The sequence below is a fragment of the Engystomops pustulosus genome, chromosome 6 (assembly GCF_040894005.1).
Source record: "Engystomops pustulosus chromosome 6, aEngPut4.maternal, whole genome shotgun sequence".
Lineage (NCBI taxonomy): Eukaryota > Metazoa > Chordata > Amphibia > Anura > Leptodactylidae > Engystomops > Engystomops pustulosus.
The window spans coordinates 181,429,898-181,448,608 of NC_092416.1; the positions used below are offsets into that span (position 1 = coordinate 181,429,898).

General features: G+C 42.7%; 1 protein-coding gene across 1 annotated transcript in view; it reads left to right on the plus strand.

Moving 5' to 3' along the window:
• The window catches only part of LOC140065128 (heparan sulfate glucosamine 3-O-sulfotransferase 3A1-like), a 90,694-nt gene extending 74,703 nt beyond the window's left edge, over positions 1–15,991 (plus strand). Inside the window, exon 2 of the mRNA XM_072112653.1 lies at positions 14,917–15,991. Coding sequence (XP_071968754.1) covers positions 14,917–15,538 — 622 coding nt within the window. The 3' untranslated portion in view covers positions 15,539–15,991. The remainder of the gene's footprint in view (positions 1–14,916) is intronic.
• The last annotated feature ends 2,720 nt before the right edge of the window (positions 15,992–18,711 follow it).

Sequence of the window (18,711 nt, forward strand, 5' to 3'; positions counted from 1 at the left end):
CCTACAATGATTTTGCTGACTCTTCGTAATTGTTGCTTGTACATTACAGCTGATGATTAGGACCAGACAGGGACCTGCAAATAAGCCATTAGGAAACAGCTAAGGTGAATGTACCCCAACTTTGTACGCACCTGATGAAGGCTTCAATCTTTGAGCGCCTCCAAGTTTGGATGAAACATTAGCATAGGGTGCATGTTACCAGGGGAGAGTGAAGGAATACCTGTTGGCCAAACAGGAATCTAACCAACTATCAACGTAACGGGTGTCCTAAGCTTTTTGTCATCCCCTTTCCACAGGATAGGGATAGCAATCTGACCAGTGAAAGTCTAACCACTCCCAATAATTGATGGAGCCTCATTGACCATGCGTTCAGTGTCTACGGAAGTCATGAAATTTGTTGTGCACATCTTAGAGGTATCTCCTTCACCCTTATTCACCATCTATGGGAATGCCAAAGATTGCCGACAGCTTTGCTCCATCAAGTTGTGGCCATTGTGTCTTCAGTGGGGTCCAACGAATCCCCACCAATCAGATTGCTATCCAAAGAGCAGGATTAAGATTACAACAATAAAACTTGGGATAATCCGTTTAAAGAAACAAAATGTAATAACTTTCCTGTTTTTGATTCCAAAAATTCCATTCCGAGCTAAACTGTGCCGAGTGCGGACACAATGCTTCTATTTTTCCTCTTTAAAGATAATATTGCTTTTCCCTTTTCTGGTGTATTTTCTGTAACTATCTTCGATCAGTAACGTTTTCTTTCCCTCTTCCTGTTCCTTAGATTTTTTCCACTAACGTCCCTTGGAAACTGCCATTCAGATAGCGAGGTCTACGCGCAACGTGTGGGTGTGAGAACTGATCTTATCGGGTATTTAAATAGCGGGATTATGCCAAATATTTGGGAAGGAGGATCTATTACATCTCCAGTAGGGGGCCCCTCTCCTGGGTAATGAAGACCTTAATGAATTTGTCTTTAAATCAGTTAATGGATTATCGGAAGGTAATGTTACCCCGGCCCTGTGCCTACAACATAGGTCAAATGTGGAATAGCAGGAAAGAGCCGTGCGCCATAATCCCTTCCGGTTAGAGTTCGCAGGTTTATCGTCAACGACCAAGGAAGAAAGCATCTTTTGTATTTTGTTGTTCCGTCAGTGAGTCTCGGTTCATGGAGAAGTCTGCCAATTTTTGCATTGACATCCATCTCCTCACACGCGGTCCCTGTGTGCTTCTTGGAAGAAAAATTTAGAAGCTTTTGAAGTTTTGTCAGTGTATGGAAAGGGCAGCCATTCAATGGGCTTCCCACCTACCAAGAATCCTGGAGGCCAATCTCACCCGGCCGTAACAGGACTGCTTCACACATCCAAGAGATCAACATCTGCAAACAAGACCATTCATGTAGAAGCAAGACATTCTGGATGTTTCCAGGTCTTCAGTCCCTTATATGGAGTGGAAGGACTGTCATTATATTAACAAAGTCTAATTCCTTGTCGTCATTGAACAATCATTTAGGGTTAATTTCATCTATAGACTTGGTATTTTCCTAAAGAAAATAGAGTTTTGGTAACCAACCCTTGTCATGATCTGGTTTGACCAAAGGTTCCTCTGTTGTTTCATGCTATTTTTAGATGGAATTTATGTGACCCAAAAACTCCTTCTAATCGAGTTGACTTTGGGTACACATTCTTAGTCAAGACACAGTTTTTGAAGAGGTTCCTGTGAATCTACGGTTGACCACCATTGACCCATTCTTAGTCAAGACATGGTTCTTGTAGAGGTTCCTCTGAATCTACGGTTGACCACCATTGACCCATTCTTAGCCAAGATGTGGTTCTTGAAGAGGTTCCTGTGAATCTACGGTTGACCACCATTGACCCATTCTTAGTCAAGACATGGTTCTTGTAGAGGTTCCTCTGAATCTACGGTTGACCACCATTGACCCATTCTTAGCCAAGATGTGGTTCTTGAAGAGGTTCCTGTGAATCTACGGTTGACCACCATTGACCCATTCTTAGCCAAGATGCGGTTCTTGAAGAGGTTCCTGTGAATCTACGGTTGACCACCATTGACCTATTCTTAGTCAAGACATGGTTCTTGTAGAGGTTCCTCTGAATCTACGATTGACCACCATTGACCCATTCTTAGTCAAGATGTGGTTCTTGAAGAGGTTCCTGTGAATCTATGGTTGACCACCATTGACCCATTCTTAGTCAAGACATGGTTCTTGTAGAGGTTCCTCTGAATCTACGGTTGACCACCATTGACCCATTCTTAGCCATTGCTAACACCATTGACCCTTTTGTCCAAATACTAGAGCATGCTGGGTTAAGAAACAAACTTTAGAGAACAGCAGCAATGGGTCCTCCAATACAACCTCTTGTAAAATCATCAATAAAGTGTATTTATAACCTTCTCCGTCACTCCACCAATCCTTTACATATCCGCTTTCTTATTACACTTGAGAATTTCATCTCCTGAGCTGAAAGTAGTTACAGTTACGAGAATCAGAAGATGATATTTGTTCTCGGGAGTCAATGTGATTGGAAATCTTTGCAGGATAAGCGGATGGGATTTGAATATACTTTTAAGCCTATAATTGCTAAATTGTCGGTAATCTAAAACTGATTTATCTCGCATACGTCTCTTCGTAGTCATCTCGCATTGTGGATATTGAGTTCAAAGTTCCTTCTCACATCAGACTGCAATAAAACACATGATGGCGAGGAAGCAGGACGGGAAAAGTGTGAGCAGAGGGACCGCGGCGTAGTCATGTTCAGCGAGACTCAGATAACCATGGTGTGTGCAAGGATGGATGAGGGGGGGGGTGTCTACTGGGATGAAGGCCTGGTTTCGTGTTAGCAATTTGATGCCTAGTAATAAATGTACAATTCTACTCACTTTACAAAGGGATCAGTCACAAAATCATGTACTGTATGTAGGATGAGCATGGAAGTCAATGTAACTATGTACAGTACTTTAAATGTAATATTTTTTCTCAACCGTATAAACGGCGTATTGGAAACTAAATACCATCCTGCGTCATCCCACTGACAACTGGTCTAAAACGGACGCCATTGGGGTATCAATGGGGCAGATTTGGGTCTGCCGCGATTCACTAAGGTCGAGCATCCATTTTCCTTCATGTGTCGCTTCCCCGCTCAGGTTCGCCGGAGTTCACTTTCTTCTTCCCGGTGCATGTGAGTGCTTGATCTTGCGACACAATTTAGTTTTTAAATTCCGCGGTTTGTCCGAATCAGTCGGGTTGCCGATGGCACGCCCCCCCGATTTCTTTCGCATGCAAGCCGGTGCCGATGCACCACAATCCAATCGCGATGGGCAATTGGTAGCAAAATGGAAATATTCAGGAAACCCAACAGAATTGCAGTCCGCGGACCCTTAGTAAATGAGCCCCAATGTGTTGTTTTGCTCCAGGTGCTTGTTCTCTGGTCTACACACTACGAACACACAGGGAGCCATTGTGAGGTGATTTTCAAGAATTTCTTTTTAGAGATATCTCTTCTTCCTGTGTGTCCAGTGATGACAGGAAATGGGACAACCTAGAAAGGACGTAAGCAAAATTGGGTCAGTGTCACACGATTGCCAACATTGGCCACTCAGCGCCAATTAAAGTGGTCACAGTGACTGAGCCCCGTAGTCCATATTCCGCCAACCGGCCATAATTTATATGTCGGACATATGTCTATCGCTCCAACACCTCAATACACAGGAAACCACCATTGGTAGTTTCCATGAGGTATTAGGTTTAGTACATCCCGTGATGCCTATGGACTGTCCAAGAGTAAAAAGAGGACAAGACTTGTCTGGGTATATTTGCAGAAGTTGCTCAAGAGAAGTGATTATATTTAGAGATGAGCGAGCACTAAAATGCTCGGGTGCTCTTTATTCGAGACAAACTTTTCCAGATGCTCGAGTGCTCGTCTCGAATAACGAGCCCCATTGAAGTCAATGGGAGACCCGAGCATTTTTTTAATAAAACTGAACAGTAAAAGAACAGTGCAAAAAAAAAAAAATTCCAGATGTTTGCAGATGTTTTACTTGTAAGAACACATTGAAATAACACTATTCTTCACTTTGCAGGTGTTCGCGCGTTTCTCCCGCTAAGTTAGGAGATGTGCACGAACATCTGGAATGTGAAGAATATTGTTATTTCAATGTGTTCTGCACTTAAATGCTCCTGTGTTCACTGTTTTTAATGTTTTAATTCTATTCTTCACTTTGCAGGTGTGCGCGCGTGTCTCCCGATAGGTTCGGAGATATGCGTGCACAGCTGCAAAGTGAAGAATAGAATTAAAACATTAAAAACAGTGAACACAGGAGCATTTAAGTGCAGAACACATTGAAAGAACAATATTCTTCACATTCCAGATGTTCCGAACATCTCCGAACCTAGCGGGAGACACGCGCGAACACCTGGAAAGTGAAGAATAGTGTTATTTCAATGTGTTCTTACAAGTAAAACATCTGCAAACATCTGGAATATTTTTTTTTTACAATAAAAATACTTTTATTCAATTTATTTTATTAATTTACTGCTCGATCTCGAGCCGGCGAGATACTCGTCCGAGTAACGAGCCGGTCCGAGTATGCTAATACTCCACCGAGCAGTATACTCGGACAAGTATACTCGCTCATCTCTAATTATATTCCATCAGACTAAATCTTAGGCAAAAAGTATAGGTTTCCGGCAGGTTCCTATGAGTAGTAGTATGGGACTCATTCTGATCTCTGGAGCCCTAGGGAACTGAGCCCCCCAGGTATAGATCCTGGTGGTTCGCAGATACTGGAGACCGTGCAGTTAACCACCTCCATTGGCTCGGTTCATATAAGTCTCGTATGAAGCCCCCACCTACTCCCTGCCCTCCTAAGGATTTATTAGAATTTAAGATAAAAGAATAAGCAAAACTAACAGGACTTCTCCTTTAAGTAATGGAGATTCAGCTTCTTCTGGAACTCGCTCTTCACTTTGCAGTTTTGTCTAATGATTCTTCTAACCCTAGAAACAATATCCAGATGTACGTTGTCTCGGAGCCTTGTAATAGGCAGTAATAAGGACTTGTGAAAGGCGACGTTATCCCAGCGTCGTCCTAATGAGCCTGGAATAAATCACAATAATAATATTTCTGTTTAGTCACTTCCCTTCCCCCGCTCCCTTCTTTATTGATATACTGCATCTGCTGGGGCTCTGTAAAACACATTTGTGTTATCTGAAAGACTCACATATGCAAAGGCCAGATAATTCACAATCACAGAAACCATTTTTAACCTCCAGTCATCCACAGAGAGCGCGGCCTCCATGAACGTAATGTTATGTGTGATTAGATCATTTATAAGGTCTGTGTGAGAGGCAAGAAGATGAAGAGGATAATGTTATTTACATACACCCCCAGGATACAGACATGCACAAGACCTCAAATAACCCCTCGATCTGCCCCACATTGTAAGGGATTGACGAGTCACACACAGTGATTTATAAAGAGAAAATTCAGCCATTTATCAGTGGAGTGCTTAATTTCTGGATATTATAGTATCAAAGTAAAACTACTATAATACTGCCCCCTATGTACAAGACTATAACTACCATAACACTGCCCCTATGTACAAGAATATAACTACTATAATACTTCCCTTATGTACAGGAATATAACTACTATAATACTGCCCCCTATGTACAAGAATATATCTACTATAATACTGCCCCCTATGTACAGGAATATAACTACTATAATACTGCCCCCTATGTACAGGAATATAACTACTATAATACTGCCCCCTATGTACAAGAATATAACTACTATAATACTGCCCCCTATGTACAAGAATATAACTACTATAATACTGCCCCCTATGTACAGGAATATAACTACTATAATACTGCCTCCTATGTACAAGAATATAACTACTATAATACTGCCCCCTATGTACAGGAATATAACTACTATAATACTGCCCCCTATGTACAAGAATATAACTACTATAATACTGCTCCCTATGTACAAGAATATAACTACTACAATACTGCCCCCTATGTACAAGTATATAACTACTATAATACTACCCCTATGTACAGGAATATAACTACTATAATACTGCCCCCCTATGTACAAGAATATAACTACTATAATACTTCCCCCCCATGTACAGGAATATAACTACTATAATACTGCCTCCTATGTACAGGAATATAACTACTATAATACTGCTCCCTATGTACAAGAATATAACTACTATAATACTCCTCCCTATGTACAAGAATATAACCACTATAATACTGCCCCCTATGTACAAGAATATAACTACTACAATACTGCCCCCTATGTACAGGAATATAACTACTATAATACTGCCAGCTATGTACAGGAATATAACTACTATAATACTGCCTCCTATGTACAGGAATGTAACTACTATAATACTGCTCCCTATGTACAAGAATATAACTACTATAATACTGCCCCTATGTACAAGAATATAACTACTATAATACTGCCCCTATGTACAGGAATATAACTACTACTACAATACTGTCCCCTATGTACAAGAATATAACTACTATAATACTGCCCCCTATGTACAGGAATATAACTACTATAATACTGCCCCCTATGTACAAGAATATACCTTCTATAATACTGCCCCCTATGTACAAGAATATAACTACTATAATACTGCCCCCTATGTACAAGAATATAACTACTATAATACTGTCCCCTATGTACAAGAATATAACTACTATAATACTGCCCCCTATGTACAAGAATATAACTACTATAATACTGTCCCCTATGTACAAGAATATAACTACTATAATACTACCCCCTATGTACAGGAATATAACTACTATAATACTGCCCCCTATGTACAAGAATATAACTACTATAATACTTCCCCCCCATGTACAAGAATACAACTACTATAATACTGCCCCTATGTACAAGAATATAACTACTACAATACTGCCCCCTATGTACAAGAATATAACTACTATAATACTGTCCCCTATGTACAAGAATATAACTACTATAATACTACCCCCTATGTACAGGAATATAACTACTATAATACTGCCCCCTATGTACAGGAATATAACTACTATAATACTGCTCCCTATGTACAGAATATCACTACTATAATACTGCCCCCTATGTACAAGAATATAACTACTATAATACTGTCCCCTATGTACAAGAATATAACTACTATAATACTACCCCCTATGTACAGGAATATAACTACTATAATACTGCCCCCTATGTACAAGAATATAACTACTATAATACTGCCCCCTATGTACAGGACTATAACTACTATAATACTGCACCCTATGTACAAGAATACAACTACTATAATACTGCCCCTATGTACAAGAATATAACTACTATAATACTGCCCCCTATGTACAAGAATATAACTACTATAATACTGCCCCCTATGTATAAGAATATAACTACTATAATACTTCCCCCCCATGTACAAGAATATAACTACTATAATACTGCCCCCTATGTACAAGAATATAACTACTATAATACTGCCCCCTATGTACAAGAATATAACTACTATAATACTTCCCCCCCATGTACAAGAATATAACCACTATAATACTGCCCCCTATTATACCGTTTCAGGAGTCAGGGTTAGACAAGGTCTTGCACAGTCCTCAACTCACAAACCTTTCACGGAGAGGATAGTAACTTCCTAATGTAGGATTTATTGGCACAGCAGATGTAATCTCTGAAAATGATTATCGCATCAGCCAGCAAATAACTAAACAAGTCTAATACTGTCCTGGCACCGGTGGAAACATCTGTATCTCTGTAGCTTTCCCTTGCAGTGAGTGCGGGCAGCGGATGTGTGTATCGGCCTCACAATGTCATCCAGATTTCATAAATCAAACAAAATTGCTGGAGACAAAAAAAGCACAGGCGCTCCCTTTACAAGCGGAGGTCAGTGTAATGGAGCGGCGCGGGGGATACATTATACACCGAGGGGAGCCAAATATTTGTTACACTTCCTGCGCCCCTCATACTGTGCCCAGCACTTCTTATAATACGGTTTTCTGCCCAAATCCTATATCGGGTAGAAGGAGGCGGCTCTGAGGTTTTGTAATGATAGGTAGGTAGGTAGACAGGTAGGTAGATGCACAGAATTCCATGTGTGGGACATAAATAACATGTTCTGTATTTTTCCTTCTGAAGTTCTACTGCCGCAACCTTTATAAGGTTAATTGAGCATCTTTTATCCTGTGCAATGCAATGATTGACCAGCGGCTCCGCCTTGTTGGTTCTGTAAATTGCAACAGGTTAGTCAACCTTATGCCCTTATATTCCAGTATTGTAGCTCCTCCGAGTGCACCAGAGGGGTTTCCTCACACTGCTGTGTCTCCTCTGCAGCCTGTGTAATGTGTATTGTCCCTGGATAGATTGCTAATCAGACCTTAGTCGATGTAGTTGCAGCAGGACTGTGGATATGGATGTAATTTTTCTAAAATTCTGGAGGGACTTTACTCACACTTCTGTGCTCTTAGCTCTCTGCATTCTATAATTGTAGCTCCAGACTTGCAACTTGTGTTACAGGTCTAGCATACAGCAGCCGTATACATCAAGGAGGTTTAGACATTGGGGCAGATTTACTTACCCGGTCCGTTCGCGATCCAGCGGCGCGTTCTCTGCGGTGGATTCGGGTCCGGCCGGGATTCACTAAGGTAGTTCCTCCGCCGTCCACCAGGTGGCGCTGCTGCGCTGAAGTTCCCCGGAGGCGCGCTGGAATGCTCTGAAATTCACCGGCCTATACCTGGTGAAGGTAAGTGTAATTTGCGCGACACATTTTTGTCTTAAATGCGGCGTTTTTTCTGAATCCGTAGGGTTTTCGTTCGGCCACGTCCCCCGATTTCCGTCGCGTGCATGCCAGCGCCGATGCGCCACAATCCGATCGCGTGCGCCAAAATCCTGGGGCAATTCAGGTACAAATTGCCGCAAATCGGAAATATTCGGGTAACACGTCGGGAAAACGCGAATCGGGCCCTTAGTAAATGACCCCCATTGTGTGAAAAGTTGGAGGTTGTAGTGAGTGTCCACTCCCACTCAGCCGTTCCCCACTTGCATGGAGGGGGCGGAAAGGGGACAATAATAGCAAGTGCTACCGGTTTCTCCCTGATTTCTCCCTGTTTTACATCCGGATGCAGTATTGCTTAGGAGAAAAAGAGGTAGAATTATTAATTAAACCTGATATTAAACACGTCTGTATTTTGCACACAGTGGGGGTCATTTACTAAGGGCCCGATTCGCGGTTTCCCGACGTGTTACCCGAATATTTCCGATTTGCGCCGCTTGTACATGAATTGCCCCGGGTTTTTGGCGCACGCGATCGGATTGTGGCGCATCGGGGCCGGCATGCGCGCGACAGAAATGGGGGGGCGTGGCCGAACGAAAACCCGACGTATTCGGAAAAACCGCCACATTTAAAAACCGAAAATGTGTCGCTTGGGGAGCGCTCACCTTCACCTTCTATGGGATGGTGCATTCCGGGGCGTTAAGATTATTTTCGGCGCTGCAGCGCCACCTGGTGGACGGCGGAGGAACTACCATCTTAAATCCCAGCCGGACCCGAATCCTGTGCAGAGAACGCGCCGCTGGATAGCGAATGGGCCGGGTAAGTAAATGTGCCCCAGTCTCTCCATTGGTTTTCACATAAAATAATAATGGCTGTATTGCCTAAGGCTGTCTCGTTCATATAATCACCGCCCGTCCCGCTCCGTGCTCGGCTGTCGTTTATGGAAGGTTAATGTGCAGAGTTGGCTCTGTGCCATCGGCAGAAGATTCCATAATCCTAACAAGTGTCACATACTGTAATTGATTGATCAAATCTAAGCTTTGCTAATGCTTTAAACACCCCATCTGTTCTCCGAGACCTGAGCGGAGGAACGTAGCAGCGCCTTACGCCTTCCAATTAGCCAGAGCAATTTTACAATTAGACAATTGATTTAACGATGGATTATGTCAGGCCCGGGAAAGGAGAAGCACTTCACATGTCCAGGAAGTAGAAAGAGACTGTTCTCATTAGAGAAGAATGAGGCCATCATTCGGCTGCTATATAAATGTCCTGTCCCCATATGTAGGTGCAGCCAAAGACTGGTGGTTTATGGTTGGCAGGCTCCACTTATTTAAAGGGGATCCAATCCAAAAAGTTTAATAAAAAAACCAAGGCTTAGCTGGGTTCGGACACCGGGTCCCCCAATGGTTCCTGAAATAAACAGGTTTAATTGCAAGTACAGAATTCTAGCCATTTATACAAAGTTGCCGTAAACTAAACTTTGATTCCGGGGACATGACAACATTGGGGGTCATTTACTAAGGGCCTGATTCGCGTTTTCCCGACATGTTACCCGAATATTTCCGATTTGCGCTGATTTTCCCTGTATTGCCCCGGGAATTTGGCGCACGCGATCGGATTTTGGTGCATCGGCGCCGGCATGCACGCAACGGAAATCGGGGGGCGTGGCCGAACAAAAACCCAACGGATTTGGAAAAACCGCTGCATTAAAAATAAAAAAAGTGTCCCGAAACTTGCACTTACCTTCACTAGGAATAGGCTGGTGAATTTCAGGGCATTCCGGGGAACTTCAGCGCAGGAGCGACATCTGGTGGACGTCGGAGGAACTACCTTAGTGAGTCGCCGGAAGACCCGAATCCACCGCAGAGAACGTGCCGCTGGATCGCAAATGGGCCGGGTAATTAAATCTGCCCCATTGTCTGCAGATATTGTATTTCCTGTTGCCGATCCTTGGGCCTCTTGGAGATAAGCCTCCAACAGACACGAGGCAGTGGGTTACTCCTCTACTTTATTTGGCTCACATAAGCCAAGCCTACATGTATGTAATGGAGATGGCCAAGATGTATTCAGCCATCAGTCACTGCTGATAAATTTGTATAGTTGAAGGTAGTCTGAGATTTTTCAGAGCGTAATGGCACCTGTAACTGGTCCTTGAATCAATGCTTAGGAGATTCCTCTGGAGGCCAATTGCTTGAGATGCGTGGACAGGTCTCGGTTTGGCATCGCCTAATGAATTCTACAACAGTTTCAAAGTAATTGATGATAATTACATGCACTTCCCGAGTCAACAATCAATAGAGTTCAGGTAACGATCATCGTGAATCAATATTTACGACGTGATAGAGCTTTATTAAATGACTTGAACTGGTCTCGTCGTTAGGTGGTGTTAGATGCCTTCTACAAAACGAAAAGATTTTTTCCAACCAGATACAATTTTGCAGATAATTTATGCGCACAAAGTAATATTTTTCGAGGCCCAAGATTCTCAGTGGTTACTGTCACTTTCAATAGTATTGAAGTGTTATGGTTACTGGCTCTAACGAAGGTACAAGTGGTGGGCAAAAGAAGTCCACAAATTTTTTATTGAGGTCAGGTTGAACCCAAGATGGATGATGGTTCTTGCTTAAGCCCTCTATGCTTCTGTAGGTTTATGGGGGTCTACCATCTACCAAAACCTGCAAAATTTAGGTTTTCCTGTGGCTGCAGTAACCTCTGGTAGACAATGCCCTAACAAGCAGTCTGTGACTGCTAATCTACTACCAGTTTCCAGGATTAGGTCAATCAGTCTCCGGGGTGTACAGATAGCAGGTATATATAGACATGAATGGTATCTTCCTCTAACCATATCACGTGTACTTGTACTTTGTCTCATTCATGAGACAAAGGGGCACGTTTACTTACCCGTCCCGATCCCTGCCGTGCGTTGTCCGATGAGGATTCGGAGCTGCCGCGATTCACTAAGATCGTGCGCCCAATTTCCTGCATGTGTCGCTTCCCCCGCTGAGGTCCGTCGGAGTTCACCCTCTTCTTCCCGGTGCATGTGAGTGCTGACCTGTGTCACAACTTGCTTTTTAAATTCCGCGGTTTGTCCGAATCAGTCAGGTTGTCCGACGGCCACGCCGCGATGCGCCACAATCCGATCGCGTGCCCCAAAAACCCAGGGCAATTTGGCGCAAAACAGAAAAAAACGTGAAACCCGACGAAAATGCGGCGTTCCGACACTTAATAAAATGTGCCCCAAAGCGTCAGCAATAGTTACAAAGTCCAAGCAGTCTCTGTGACGCCCAATCTCCGACTGCAAGGGTTTCCAGTTCCACAACTCTTCTCTCACTCTTTCTTCTCTTCCACTGGTTCATTCACTTCCAGGTCCTGTAATTTGGCTTCTACCTTCATTCTTACTAGTATTTTGCTTTTATCTGTGCATTAAATTCTAATGAAGTTATGACCTTCTTGGTGCTGCCAACAGCTGGGTAGTAAGGAAAAACTTTTATCCAGTAAGTATGCTTATTACACCCTGTAGAAATACATAAGCTGCATGGAAATACCCCTTGGATGGAAGTGTCTTCCGAGATCCTCTATAAGAAACAGTTGGAGTCTTTGAGTCTCTTTATAAAGAAACCCTTATTTGGCATCGCGAGAGGTCATATAATGACACCATGCAATATAATATTATTATAAGGCCTCTTAAATTTAGCCACAGGGGGATGAAAAGCGTCCAGTGTCAGCAGGGAAATCCCCCCTGCTACCCCCTTGTGTTACGGTTGTCACTAAGCCCACTGATATTCCACTGGCCGTAGTGTTGCTTGATCTGGCCCGCTCTTCCCAACTGGCTCGTCTCCATTTTGGCTCTTTCTCTGTATTATGCCTTTATTCAAACATCAATATTCTGGCAAAATTGACATTTATTATTACACGGCAGCCAGTAATAAGATTTGGATAATGTGTCTTTCCTGTGCAATAACCTTCCTAAAATTGCCTCTTGCCAAATCATTATTTAGTATTTGTTTGCTTAATTCGTTCAGCTGCTGCCATGCGTCACCCGGTGGGCGGCCGGGCACCCCCCCCAGCTGCGATATAATGAATTAATCCCTTTGTAGAGAGACGTCAGCTTGAGTGGAGTTGTCAAAACCGATGCAAGCCTTTGCCTTTATTTATCCTGACTGGCAGTCAAAGGGCGAACAGATTATTGAGGTCTCTCCTATCGGATTGCAAGCGGCTCAGCAATCTGTAGTTTCTAAGTGATGGCATGTGGCAGATTGTGTGCACAAGTGTCAAGTAATCATTTCAAGATGTAGGGGTGGGTGGCGAGCTTGGGTGGGTTAATGGAGGACAGCGAGGCCTTAAACTGAATCCTTTCAAGAGTAGAAATTTAACTAAAGTGTTAAGAAATAAAAAAAATTTTGCTCTGCAAAAAGTTTTTTTTACGAACTTGAACATGAACTTCCATAAAGGTGGAATGTCAAACTTTGTTGGGACTTGTAGTTCCTGGCCGGGCGGTGGAGATCCTGAAGCAATATCATATTTTTTGTGTACGAGCCTGATCATCATCAGTGGGTAATATTTCACCGAGATCCCGGGAGAGGTGATTGTTACAAAGACAAATTAGAGCTTTGTAGCATTAGCAAATTGGTGTAATTATCTTAGGTGCCCTGGGCTCCGGGTGTCAGCTCCAGTTTGGCTTCGATATTTGAAGCGCTAATTGTCTCTTTTGAGTTACGGGAGGGAGAATTACATTTCTAATACGTTGGAGCCAAATGTTCCTGCTCGTATTAGAATATATACGACTTAGAATTAGATGTAACTTTCTAAATGCTGCAACTTTTTAAAATGTTGTTTTAATTTCGGCAAAAAATACACCCAAACAATTTATAAAAGCACCTGTGATGGATTATTTCTTCCCACTTGAGAGACAAAACAAGTCATGAACCACATGGACTTCCCAATGTCTGGTTAAGCTTTAAGCCACGGAACTGCAGGACATGACGATGACTTGTCCAAGTGGGAAACAATTATTCGTTTCATTAGCTGTGAGAATATTGTATCTTCACAGCTGCTTAGGTCATGAGCACTGCACACTTTTCGGACTGGGCTTACGTTAGTCCACCCTCCATCACCCCTACAGAAATAGACCCAAGTAGTTTTCAAACGGTGTTCTCTTCTCCTTGATTTTCCTTGTTGAGACCCATTGCTATGTCGAAAACTGGACTCTCTGGTGGACCAGTCCAAGTTTTGTTGTATATCACATCTTCTTTTCCATTACATTTTTTAGGTCATCCAAACCTCTGATATCTACAGGACTTTCCAAATTGTCTTATCTGTGGTATCTTCATATTTTTGTTATTCATGGCCTCCTTCCTTCTAAAATCAACCTGTTTAATCATGCTTGGTTTTGATGGTAGATCTCATTTAAGTGTATGGGGTTTGGGGAGGTAAAAGCAAATATGACATGTTGAATGTCATGAATATCTAGTTGTTATGGTAGATATGAAGCCAACAGCTATGTGTGGTTGTGACTTGTTCACATTGAGAAATCATATACACTAGGGCAAGGGTCTCCTTGTGTCCCATCGGATTTGTAAAATTATTCTGGGGTCCCATCACCATCAACTCCTTGAAAATAAAACCGAAAAGTCTCATATATTTGTTTAGCGTCTGGACCCACTGGGGGATCCTCTACTGGGCTAGTCCAACATCTAAAGTACATTGGATATAAAACTTGGGAATGTTGTTATGAAGGGGACTACGATGCCCTCAGAGGTATCTGGTCAAAGTAAAAACAAGAGAATGCATGGTAGGAAATGCTATAAACCAATATTGCTGGAACCAACTCAGAAAGTGACGCCAGAGGCATCACGAATGAGCTAATTGGGCGGGATGATCAATATGCTAGTAAAAGCCTTATTAAGCATATGGCCAACTTAGGAAGCATACTCGTTGTCTTGTCATACTTCTCACACTTGGGTTTTCTCATACTACAGTATGTTTAGGTTATTGCCATTTACTAATTGTGTGTAATTATGTCTTATATTGTATTCATTTTGCTAATTTACTGTATTGATTTTTTTGCAGGGAGCTGATGCCAAGGACATTAGATGGGCAGATCACCATGGAGAAGACCCCCAGCTACTTTGTGACAAAGGAGGCCCCCGCCCGGATCTCTGCCATGTCGAAGGATGCGAAGCTGATTGTGGTGGTTAGGGACCCTGTAACTCGTGTCATATCGGATTACACACAGACATTGTCCAAGAGGCCGGATATCCCCACATTCGATAGCTTGACCTTTAAAAACAGGACTACAGGTCTCATCGACATCTCATGGAGTGCCATCCAGATTGGCATCTACGCCAAGCACTTGGAGAACTGGCTGCAGTATTTCCCTATGAACCAGATTCTGTTTGTGAGTGGGGAGAGACTAATCACAGATCCCGCTGGAGAACTAGGACGTGTCCAGGATTTCCTGGGTCTCAAACGTATCATCACAGACAAACATTTTTACTTCAATAAAACTATGGGTTTTCCGTGCCTAAAGAAGGCGGAGGGTAGTAGTAAACCCCACTGTCTGGGCAAAACTAAGGGTAGGACTCACCCCAACATAAACCCAGAAGTGGTCCAGAGATTGCGAGAGTTCTACAGGCCGTTCAACATGAAGTTCTACCAAATGACTGGTCACGACTTTGGCTGGAACAGATAACAGATGTTTGACAATTTTTTTTTCGATCTTAAGTGTTGTCTTTCTGGTTCCGCTGGAAGGTCCTAGTCTTCATACAAAGAAGGCTGTCCATCACTATGCAGTACCACCCACAGGACTCTTGGGTCCTGCTCATTTTATTCTTAAGTTCTTGTACCATGAAAGATTATCTTTTGTAATTTTTGTAGACGTGCAGATTTCAGGGTCTTTAAAAATGTCCTTCCAGTAGATGCACAGTACAAACCCAACCCGATACAAGTCCCCATGATTCTTTACGCCAAATTTATACTACTTCTTTGGGCACAACTTCCAACAATGGTGTGACTATGAATATGTTTTGTATATTGCTTTCCCACCAGTAACGACTAGTAAGCACATAATTATCATTATTGTCAGCACTTGTAAGATACGATCTGAATCACCATGTGATTTTGCAAGTTATGTTTTTTTTAAGCACCATGGATCCTGCCTTTTACCCTTACTAAAGTTGTGCCTTTAAATGTTGATCCATGGTAAATTGTGTTGTGTAATTGTATTCCATTTTTCAAAAAGAAAATTAATTTTAGAATTCATATTCTTGTTGAGGCCTTGTCGGTATAAAACAAACAAATATATTTTTTAATTATATACATTTTTTGTTATTTAACATTTGATGGAGGCAGCCATTTTGGTTGATACATCCAATATAGCTCTGCCCTCAAAAATAACAGGACTTTCTGGCCACACATTATGGATCCAATATACAGTGGGCACAGAAAGTCTTAAGACCCCTTTTAAAATTTTCACTCTTTGTTTCATTGTAGCCAATTGGTAAGATCAAAACTTTTTTTGCTCCTTAATGTAGATATTTTTGCTAATTTATTTAACAATAAAATCTGAAATCTCACATGGTGATGAGTATTCAGCCCCTTTGCTCAGTGTTTAGTAGAAGCAGCTTTGGAGCTGGTGCAGCCAGGAGTCTTCTTGGAAAGATGCGACAAGTTTCTCACCCCTGGATTTGGGGATCCTCTGCCTCTTCCTTGCAAATCATCTTTAGTTCCCTCGGTGGTGAATGTTGATGGAAGCCATTTTCTGGATCAGCCCAGTCTGAGGTCTAGAGCCTACTGGAAGAGGTTTTTTATCCAGGATGTCTCTGTACTTGGCCACATTCATCTTTCCTTCCATTACCCCCAGTGGTCCTGCCCCCCCCCCCCCATAGGCTGATGCTGCCCCCACCATGTGTCACTGCTGAGTTTTTTTTGGCAGGTGATGAGCAGCGCCTGGTTTTCTCCACCGCTTAGAATTAACACCAAAAAGTCCAATCTTCATCTCATCAGAGCAGAGAATCTTATTTCTTATAGTCCGGGAGTTCTTCATGAGTTTTGCACATTGTATTTGGCTTTCATATGTCAAGCACTGAGTGGAGGTTTCCATCAGAAGACTCTGCCATAAAGCCCTGACTGGTGGAGGCTGCAGTGCTGGGCGACTTTGTGGAACGGTCTTCCATTTCCCTACGGAATCTCTGGAGCTCAGCCACAGTGATCTTGGGGTTCTTCTTTACCTCTCTCACCTGGCTGGATGGCCAGGTCAAGGAAGAGTTGTGGTTGTCACAAACTTATTCCATTTAAGGATTATGGAGGCCATTGTGATCTTAGAAACCTTGAATGATGCAGAAATTGTTTTGTAACCTTGGCCAGATCTATGCCTTGCCACAATTCTCCCCACCGGCACCACATGACAGAAGTAGCGGACGCCATGCAATACCGCACACTGGCCGCCTACTTCCTCTCAGCTAGCATCTGAGACCACATGGAACAGTGAGTTTTCAACACCTATTCAGACAGGGTGAGCATTTTTTCCTGTTCACATGGCGTCTGCTGCTTCTGTTGTGCGGTGCCGGTGGGGACCTTGAGCCATAGGGGCTATGCATGCTAGTATGGGTGCTGTTGGGCAACCGGGTCTTGGTCCCTGCCAGTGCTGTGCTGCAGTGGATGCCATGTGATGCTGCACAGAATAGCGTAGGGACCAACTACGAGGTCTCCGTGCAGCGGTTAGTGGGCTTGAACAATTTGATCAAAATGTAACTAAGAACCTCAAGTTCATTATATAATGTAGCCTATCGGCAGTAGATCATTGTGTGGTGTGTGCATGTGCGGTCCAGTTCTTCCCAAGCAGAAAATAAGCCCTCATACAGTTCTATACTGAAATATGGTATAGATTTTTGAAGGTGGGCAGTGAAAAATGCAAAGGGGTTAAATTTCTGTATTGGTGTGTGTGGCGACATAAGTGCGGCACAGGAAAACAGCATGGCTGCCTCCGACGTCTGTTAGCAAACGCAAACATTTGAAAAGTTTCTGAACAATCTTGCTGAAAGTTAATAATTATTTCGGGAACAGTTTGTACATGTTTGAGGCATTTCCGTGAAGTTTCTGAATCGTACCTTTCACAACATATCATTTAGACGCGTTTGTTTAACAATTAACACATCTCATTATTCTGCCGAATTACCCACAAATAATTGTGCTCCCCCCCCCACCACAGGTTTGTTTTCTGATGACTTTATTCCAGTGACACATGCCGTAAATGGATCCATTTATCTCTCTGCACAAATCATTCTTGTCGTCGTCGCTTCCTGCATCGCAAAGACAAACTCACGATCCGAACCGGAGACTTAAAGAGGAACAGCTCCATCTTATTTCACGCTGCTGTGTACCACGTCCACTAAAAAGTATGGGCTATAAACTGCCTTATCTAAACACCAAGAAAAAAGGAGAAAATATCCAAAAGGATTTTGTCTTCCTGTCTATTTGGATAGATGTTAGAATGTGTTTTAAGATGTATATACAAAACAAAGCAAATCTCTAGGCCAGAATATAAGTTCTGCATTCAGGATGCGCTTATACTACAGACCAGTGAGGCAAAAGGTTTAGGACCTGCACAACGTGGTGTGAATAGCTTCTGCGCAAGAATTGGCTGATTGGAAGCCATGCGGCACCCATATCCAAATATGAGAAAATCTCTCAACTGAAACAGTGATGAATGTTTGATAAGGTTTGATTTGGGTCCAAACTGCTGTTGCTTCAATTGTCCTGACAATAAGTGTATAACCCCAAAGATTTTATTCAGTTATTGGGGGTCATTTACTAAGGGCCTGAATCGCTATTTGTCATTACCATTACCATTTTGCGCCGAATTGG